At 35.2% G+C, this 10,355-nt stretch overlaps 1 protein-coding gene across 1 annotated transcript in view; it reads right to left on the reverse strand.

The window, feature by feature from the left end:
- Positions 1 to 901: 901 nt before the first annotated feature.
- usp13 (ubiquitin specific peptidase 13) overlaps positions 902 to 10,355 on the reverse strand; it is a 46,034-nt gene continuing 36,580 nt past the window's right edge. Inside the window, exon 20 of the mRNA XM_016279571.1 lies at positions 902 to 906. Coding sequence (XP_016135057.1) covers positions 902 to 906 — 5 coding nt within the window. The remainder of the gene's footprint in view (positions 907 to 10,355) is intronic.

Raw genomic sequence — 10,355 nt, forward strand, 5'->3', positions numbered from 1 at the left:
GTTCTACACAGATATTAGATAGTTCTACACAAAGAACTTCTTCTTTAATCAAAAAATCTGACCTGACTTTGTTTCATAGAAGAAAATATAGGTAAACAGCAGGTAAAATATAAAAAAATGGGTAAATATCACTTGTAAACAAATTTTTAGTGTTCATGATTTCCAGTCAAATTTGTCAAAATATGTGAAAATATGATTTAATTTTGAGTATTTAAAATGCATACAATTTAAGCTATAAAATTTGCCTTGGCAAGCCAAATGAGTCTGCCATTTTATTGCAAAAAATGTGTACAATGTTCATAATAAATGCTATTAAACATAATATATAATAAATAAAAAAAACTCATTAACTACATCTAATTTTTTTTTTTACAAAAATAACTGAATTCTTATGTGCATAATATGTTCACTGTTGTAGAAGGACAAATAAATAAACCATTAAAAATGTGTGGGGAAAATATTTTCTGAATGACCACAGGGCCAAAAGTGCCCATATATGTAAAGAGACCCTTTTTATTTATTTAATTGCTTATTTATTGCAGGGAGGCAGCCAGTAATTTCCTGACGGCACTTAGCCTGCAGAGGAAGAGCAGGAGTCGGCAGCTTTCGCACCAGGTCATGTCTGGAAGCATCTGGGCGGCCCTGCGGATAGCGCTGTCCATGCTGGACCAGCCGGAGCTCTTTCAAGCTGCTAACATAGGAGACCTGGATTTACTCATGAGAGCTTTTAACCTGGATATGTGAGCGAGGATACCCTTTAACCATGACAAATATCCAAAGTCCTTTATGAGAAGAACTTTGTCAGAAAAGCAACCTTTGTTTCGCAGAGCACCTTTACATTCCTGAGAAATGAGTGCTAAATAATAATACTATTTTACTAGATTTGCACATCAGTTTACGGTTACCCTAAAGAGCACAAAGCCGGGTGAAGATTGTACAAGTATGCCTTAGAGAAAATATCAGCTAGACCTGCAATGTAATGGTGGGAATCGGAGGAAACCACAATTGATGAGAGGAACGCAGACTATTCATGTGCAAGAACAACATTGGCTTCACATTAATGATTTGATTAGACGTACTGTACTGTGTAGACTTCATGTATTGGTTCGATTGCACTCTTTATTTGAGATGGTGGGGTTATTATCGATTTTGGTGGCACTTAGTTCAACCCTGGACACTCCTCACCTGATCTCTGCTGCATCATCCCCTTTATTTCCTGGAGCTTGGAGACCAGATTAAAAAGCCTTACTTATCTTGCATGCAAAATAAATAATTGAGATGTTATCGGTATGATACCAGATAAAAGCCATTCCTTGCCATACTTTGACCTCTTGATGTAGAAGTCTATTTTCCATCAAGGTATTTTGGTGAAACATACCACATCTTTGAAATGTTACGCTGATTATTTCACAAAATCCGATGCACTGCCCCTTTTGCCACAGTTATCAGCCTGGGATTGACAGGAAAACAAGAAACTGCCCAAAATATAAGCCAAACTATTTGTGAGCTTAACAGTTTTACCCTAATATCGTTGCGTTCCTCATATTACTTGTTATGGTTCATCTCCAGCTTGCATGGTTTTATTTTGCTCATCAGTGTGAACATGCAAGTGCTTAATGTTGCATATGCGCTTCAAGAAAAGTCCTACGTTTTAAAATGCTATGCAAAACCTATAGATTTTTTTTCTTTTCTTTAATGCAGCCGGAAGCAGAAGACAAACCTAAAGCACCAGAAAGCTGTACTTGCTTTGTCACATTTTGTGTTTTAAGGTGTAAACTGGTAGGTAGAAGGTAGAAGATCTGGTAATCACCTGTAGATGGTTTAGTGTATTTTAAGCCTACATCTACATTAATCCAGATACATCTGAAAATTAATTTTTCTCAACATTTTGGCATTTTGTCCCCACTGAGGTGCTGTTTTTGTTCTGTGAAAACAGCTTTTAGAAGATTCTGACGATAGTCAGATTTGAATAGATCACATTTGAAAATGCCACATAAATTTATGGAATAAAACGTTTTCGCATGGCAATGTGAAATGTGAAAATGGACACATTCGAATATGATATTTGACACGTTTAGTCATGTGACACGTTGTAGCTATACATACCAACATGTGCCAGCTATGTCCTTTTCACCTGCACATTAAAGATATTACATTCTTTACCATCTTTAAATTACATTACTGCAAAAATAAACATTTACTCGCAATTGCTGTCCTGCAGCAAATCATGAGGACAGTTGTGACGCCATACATGAAATAGCAGTTGAGTGCGACCTGGACACACCATTAAGTGGTGAAATATTTTGCTAACTTTATATGTGGTCTCTCGGATTCATCTCAGTGAGCTGAAACACATCAGCTCAGTTATGCATGCACATTAAGATGATTTAAAGGGATAACATTTACTCACCCTCATGTTGTTCCAAACCTATTTGAGCTTCTTTCTTCTGTTGAACACAAAAGAAGATATTTAAGATTTTAAAGAATGTTTGTAACCAAACAGCTGCCGGTAGCCATTGACTTCCACAGTATTTTTTCCCCATACTAAACCAATGGCTACCGTCAACCATTTGGTTACATTCCTCAGAATTTCTTCTTTTGAATCAGAATTTTTTATTTTTGGGTGAACTATCACTTTTTCAAGTTATTTTTTTTTTTCAACGTTTTACTGAGGAAGTGAAACTATTGGAAAATGCCAGTGTAACAAAAAAACTTTTTCAAATGTATCAGGATTAATTTAGACGTAGCCTAAGCAATGGTTCTAATCCAGCTGAGCTTTTATTTGTAGCGTCATATTTTTATTATTCCCACCTAGTGTAAGAATTTATTTATTTAAAAAACTATATCAATGAAAAAGCATGCAAAGCCATTCAAGCACCCATTATAAAGTGTTATTAATTTATTAATTGTTACTATATTTATTTAATTACTGCTCTATGTATTTATTTTATTATTCTGTATCCGAACCTATTTGGAAAGTCCTGTATATGCTCATCGATACAGTTAGAACAGGCTTGTGCTTTGTAGCTGAATGTTACAGTAGATACTGTAGATTCTCTCACGCCTGAGGCCAAACCTCCCCTTTTCTAGAACTTTGTACAATCTCAGGTGATTGTCTAGATGAATTCATGCTCCAGAAGTACTCCTGATGTATGATCGCATGCCGAATATCCTTATTTTTGAATGCTGTAGATTTATTTATATGCATGACCTTGACATGCCTATTTTAATCTATACCCTTCATTTCTATGACTTATATATAACTGTAATCACAATATTTTGAATTTCAAAATATATATTGATCTGAAGAATATGGCATATTAGCTGTAAAATATCTACAAACAAGCAGTTTTTGCATTGCAGTGATTAATCTCAACAAGACCTTCTTTATAGTGACTTGTATTACTATTGCAATAGCCGGATTTACTAAAGCCTTTAGAGTTAGAGACTCAAATATATGTTATGCATCATTCAGAGCTGTGTTTCTGAATTTGTACATGCAAACTTTCTGAATGTTTGCCATAGGCTTTATTAACTGGCCCAATATTTAAAAGATAGATGCATATAGAAAAGTTATCTTTTAAAATAAAATATTGGAATAGAGTTTGTATGCCTGGTTGTTGCTGTTGATCACAAATTGTTGCTATATAATTGTTGTTTCTTATTGTTATTTTTTAGGGGCTCAAAAACAAAGGTTCCACTGTTGAAATCTCCCGTTTCCAATCTGGCATCACCAAACATGAAAATGGCACAGCGAAACAATCGTGGATTTTATTGAATAATCCAAACATTATGAGTCACAAGTATGTTTGAACAGATTTTCGAATGAGGATTCCCATATTTGCCATGTTTGTGTTTCTAAACAATATATGGATCAGGAAATCCATTTAAAAAAAAAAGTATAACAAACAAGTGGGCAAGTTTGTAAAGTAACTACAGAATCGGCACACTTTTTGCAAAAAAAAAAAAAGATAAACCATAAAAATGTACCACTTGACCTTCAATTCCATGAAAAACAGAACCCGCTAAAGATCAATAAGATTATATTGCAAAATGTCAACTGACTAACCTCTGATTTTTAGTGCACATACTGAAAAAATAAATCAAGGCATGTTTGAGAAAGGTGGGGTAAAAGCATCCACTTTCACACCCAAAAAGAGACCGAAAGAGAAGCAGGAGGAAATGGGTATGAATATTCATTCAAAGTAAGAAAGAGAAGGAGAGAAAGAGCGAGAGAACCTCGGATGGATAAGACACATGCACAACATGAGGTAAAGGTACAAAGACACTGAACTCCCAACATAAAAGGTAGCGCACAACAGAAATAAACATGACAGGATACAATCTACAACAGAATGTGCAACATCCAGTTGAAATAAATTGAGATGAACAGGCCCCACCTCAGCCTGAGTGAGATCATGTCATAAAACAATGAATATTCCATTTTAAATCGGCACTAACCTTCAGTCTAAGGCTCACAGCGTAATAAAACACTTTAAAGGATACTTGCCAAGAACGTATTCGGCCTTTGTTTGTTAACAACACACTTTTTCATCAAATAAATGAAATATCTAAGGTTTGAAATTGGTAAAGGGTGATGGAGGCGGAGCCAAGTTTTTTCAGATATGTCATAAAGCTTGAGAGCTTGAGATTTGGTAACACTGAGCACCAATACATACATGTATCTGAGATAGTTCTATGTATGACACTGCATATAATTCAGCTTTATATGCAGTATGTCATCACATATTGCTTAGGTACGGGATAAAAACTGTTTTACATTCTTTGAGACTGGAAGTCAATGAAATGGAACAATTTCAAATGCATCCCAGCCTTTAAACGGCTTCAGATATGATCGAAGTAAAGCACTTGAACATTGCATGAAGATGTGATATTGCTGCATTTTCTGGTCAGCTATCACAGACTGACTGACTGAAAGCTATCATAAAGTTGAATGTGATGATATTGTACAAGTGAAATATTCTTCAAGCCATGCCAATAAATGAGGCTCAATGTTCTTGAATATGAAGAAAAATCATAAAAGTACAAGTTCACTTCTGCCTAAAGGTATGGAAACTGAACAAATGTGTGCTGCTGGGTAGAATAAACCTCCATTAAAGGACTAGTACACTAAAAAATGAAAATGTACTCACCCTCAGGCCATCTAAGAAGTAGATGAGTTTGTTTTTTCATTGAAACAGATTTGGAGAAATTTTGTGTTGATCACAAATTGTTGCTATATAATTGTTGTTTCTTATTGTTATTTTTTAGGGGCTCAAAAACAAAGGTTCCACTGTTGAAATCTCCCGTTTCCAATCTGGCATCACCAAACATGAAAATGGCACAGAGAAACAATCGTGGATTTTATTGAATAATCCAAACATTATGAGTCACAAGTATGTTTGAACAGATTTTCGAATGAGGATTCCCATATTTGCCATGTTTGTGTTTCTAAACAATATATGGATCAGGAAATCCATTAAAAAAAAAAAGTATAACAAACAAGTGGGCAAGTTTGTAAAGTAACTACAGAATCGGCACACTTTTTGCAAAAAAAAAAAAGATAAACCATAAAAATGTACCACTTGACCTTCAATTCCATGAAAAACAGAACCCGCTAAAGATCAATAAGATTATATTGCAAAATGTCAACTGACTAACCTCTGATTTTTAGTGCACATACTGAAAAAATAAATCAAGGCATGTTTGAGAAAGGTGGGGTAAAAGCATCCACTTTCACACCCAAAAAGAGACCGAAAGAGAAGCAGGAGGAAATGGGTATGAATATTCATTCAAAGTAAGAAAGAGAAGGAGAGAAAGAGCGAGAGAACCTCGGATGGATAAGACACATGCACAACATGAGGTAAAGGTACAAAGACACTGAACTCCCAACATAAAAGGTAGCGCACAACAGAAATAAACATGACAGGATACAATCTACAACAGAATGTGCAACATCCAGTTGAAATAAATTGAGATGAACAGGCCCCACCTCAGCCTGAGTGAGATCATGTTATAAAACAATGAATATTCCATTTTAAATCGGCACTAACCTTCAGTCTAAGGCTCACAGCGTAATAAAACACTTTAAAGGATACTTGCCAAGAACGTATTCGGCCTTTGTTTGTTAACAACACACTTTTTCATCAAATAAATGAAATATCTAAGGTTTGAAATTGGTAAAGGGTGATGGAGGCGGAGCCAAGTTTTTTCAGATATGTCATAAAGCTTGAGAGCTTGAGATTTGGTAACACTGAGCACCAATACATACATGTATCTGAGATAGTTCTATGTATGACACTGCATATAATTCAGCTTTATATGCAGTATGTCATCACATATTGCTTAGGTACGGGATAAAAACTGTTTTACATTCTTTGAGACTGGAAGTCAATGAAATGGAACAATTTCAAATGCATCCCAGCCTTTAAACGGCTTCAGATATGATCGAAGTAAAGCACTTGAACATTGCATGAAGATGTGATATTGCTGCATTTTCTGGTCAGCTATCACAGACTGACTGACTGAAAGCTATCATAAAGTTGAATGTGATGATATTGTACAAGTGAAATATTCTTCAAGCCATGCCAATAAATGAGGCTCAATGTTCTTGAATATGAAGAAAAATCATAAAAGTACAAGTTCACTTCTGCCTAAAGGTATGGAAACTGAACAAATGTGTGCTGCTGGGTAGAATAAACCTCCATTAAAGGACTAGTACACTAAAAAATGAAAATGTACTCACCCTCAGGCCATCTAAGAAGTAGATGAGTTTGTTTTTTCATTGAAACAGATTTGGAGAAATTTTGCATTACATCACTTTCTCACCAATAGATCCTCTGCAGTGAATGGGTGCCTTCAGAATGAAAGTCCAGATTGCTGATAAAAGCATCACACATGTCTCGACCCCATCTGTTAACATCTTGCGAAGTGTGTGTTTCTTACAAACATGCAGCTTTTCATTTCACAAAATGTTAATTGATGTACTGGAGTCGTGTGGATTACTGCAGTGTTTTTTCAGCTGTTTGGACTCTCATTCTGACGGCACCCATTCACTGCAGTGGATCCATTGGTGAGAAAGTGAATGCTAAATTTCTGCAAAAATCTGTTTTGATAAAGAAACAAACTCATCTACATCTTGGACGTCGATTTTCAGGAGATTTTCAGGAAATGTTCATTTTTGGGTGAACTATTCCTTTAAAGAATAAGTCGATGGTGCCACATACATGGATCAATCTGATTGCTAGAATAAATATCTAACAGCAAACTAAGACCTACCAAACAAGGACATAGTCCAATATTTCAAAAACATGCCTGCTAACACTTATTTTCCTGTATGGGCATGATTCCAAAAATTTTTTGTGAAATAATCACATAATGTTTTGGATCGATTGCAGCTCCCACAAAAATCACTTAACGTGATCTCTATTTGAAATCCATTCTGACAGATTTTTTTGTTGTTGTTGTTGAACAACTGTAAAACCCAAAGGATATGAAATTAATTGCAGTGAGTACATTCTGCTGAGATGGCAGTAAAAACATTTGTAAATGCAGGCACACATTATTTTTAAAAGAAGTACGTCTGGAAAATACTGGCACAGGAGCTTAAAGTATTCAAAGAGAAATATAACAAATAATTTGAGAATATATTAGGAAAATAATCTGCATACCTAAAATTGCACGCACCCCACTGTACCTTTAAAGCAGACACGAGACGAACAAATAAACAAAACTCAGATGGATGACACACGTTGGTTTCCCTGCTAGACCGTTCCCGTGGTATGAGCGTCTGTGCAGGTCCTTGGCAGGGACTGAGAGGTCCTCTCTCCATCTCACAGATGTAAATGCTTCCCTAGTTTCCAGCAGTGTCAGTGGTGCCCCACACACCTCTCTGGCCAAATGGCTGTGCATAATGTTATGAAGGTCCAGATCTAGCAGCTTGACAGGCGCCGGTAAAAGTACATGTAGCCCAAGTCTTTAGGGGGCCTCTCTGACAAACATACTTTGTGGTCGTTGTAAATCAGCCATCTAGGGAAGTTAAAATGATATCTGAGATTGAGTATATATATAATATATTATATTATTATCTTATATAATATAAGAACAAATAATCTAATTACAAGCAACAGCACAAATAAATAAACAGTGAAAAAAGATACAAATAAAATAAACAGTGCTTTTCAGTTTTTTTAGGTAGGTCTAACATAGTTTTTAGGTACAGAAATTGAATAAATGAAATGTAAAATAACATTGCATATTTGACTGTATAAATTTAAGATTAATCATTATTAAAGTTACAAAAGTTATTCAATCAAGAGCAGTGAGAGATTTCCGTGTTGTTGCTGTTTGATTAACATTAAGAAAGTGCTGTCACTTTAAGAGCACACACTGATCCAGTGCACTGATACTGTACGTTCAGCCGACTATGTCTGCTAGGATACTCACCAAAACTGGCATTTTGACAATTTTTGTGTGAATTTGTCCATTCAAACACAATACTTCACGGAGAGCTTAATATTTTCGCGCGTTCTGAGACGCGGGTTGCTTCTGATGAGCAACCACACAGATCTTCTCACTGCTGGCTCTTTAATATTTAAACTGGCAAGGCTTAAATGAGTTTAGTTCAAACACAGATAGCAACGTGTGCTGTTCAGGTCTCACCTGCACTATCAACACGTGATGACGGCATAAAGCACTCGCATTGATTAAAGAGTGACTGGTTTGTCCACGTATTGTTTTTTCTCTCTCTCTCTCATCGCTCTTGTTGTAATGTAGTGGGAAGCCAGAATTTGTATCCATCAACAGAAACATGCATTAGCCGAACTCTAACAAACCATATTACAGATGCATTGTAAGATTTAAGTTGAACCGCGGCATCGAACCGTACCGTTCTCCACACACGGTTCGGCATGCACTAGGACCACGATTCAACTTAAATATTATGTATATAATATACAGTACATACATACACACACACACACACACACACACACACGTACGTATAAATATACAGTAAATACAATATATAATATACTACATATACTCTATGTATATCTATATATATATAAAGTTATATGTAAAACAGTTGTACTTTTTTATTTAAAATGTGTTTTTTATATATACATATTTTAAATTTAAAATATATTTTTATTTTCTTTATCATTTTAACATTTATACATGTTTTAAAAAAACATTTATACTCATACACTTTCTAAGAATTCAATCTTTTTTATATTTTTTCTGTTCTACATTTTCCAAAGAATTATTTTGTGCTTGTCAACAACAAACGATACCCTCTGCAATCAGTCCGTCCACAATCAGTCTGATTGCATCCTTTTCTGGACAAATGTGAACGACATAGGTTAAAGACGTCCACTTGTTACTGCGCTATTATTGGCTGCTTGAGAGGCTATTTTTACACACACATACACACATATCACAGACTTGAAAAACACAATCACAATGTCTAAAACACAAAAAGAAATATCCAAGAAGAAGCAGGTCCTACTATGAAGGAATAATGTTTAAATATTTGACAAGAAGATCTGAGAGGTTACACTAAATATAGGAGTTACTGAAAACTAAAAATTCAAAATATTAAAGAGGAAATTATGGAGCAGCTCAAGTACAATAATGCACTTTTTAAGATGTTTTGTATGAAAGAAGTCTTGTGTTCACTTGTTGCATTTATTTGAGTAATATTTAAAAATAACTTTTAATAGGCTATATTTTAAAATGTAATTTATTCCTGTGATGGCAATGCTAAATTTTCAGCAGCTATTACTCTACAGTCATGGCCAAAAGTTTTGGCAGTGACATACATTTTGTGTTTTGCAAAGTTTGCTGCTTAAGCTGTTGTGGTGTTCATTCACATTGTTTCTAGATTATTGTGTAGAGTGATGAGATGCATTTTAAATAATTGCTAAAAGCTTCATTGGCCAAAAAATTTACTTTTCACAAAAAAAAAAATTCACTGTTTTTTGATCCTGACACAAAATGACCAGCTAACATTAATTGACTAATCATATCAGCAGCACATGTGAACGTGTGAATGAGTACTAGTCAGGTTAATCACCGTCATACTAATTAGATTGTAAGAGCAGACTGATTGCTATAAATGGGAGGGAAGAAGCGCTTCCAATCATTGTGTTCTTGTTAGCAATGGTTACCTCCAAAGAAACACGTGCAGCCATCATTGTGGTGCATCAAAATGGCCTCACATGCAAGGAAATTGCTAACCATTTACCGGATCCTGAAAGAACCATTTACTGGATCAACAAGAATTTCAAGGAGAGAAGTTCAACTGCAGTGAAGAAGTCTTCAGGACGTCCCAGAGTGTCCAGCAAGTGCCAGGA

Source organism: Sinocyclocheilus grahami, unplaced genomic scaffold (assembly GCF_001515645.1).
Source record: "Sinocyclocheilus grahami isolate Dianchi unplaced genomic scaffold, SAMN03320097.WGS_v1.1 scaffold131.1, whole genome shotgun sequence".
NCBI classification, from domain to species: Eukaryota; Metazoa; Chordata; class Actinopteri; order Cypriniformes; family Cyprinidae; genus Sinocyclocheilus; species Sinocyclocheilus grahami.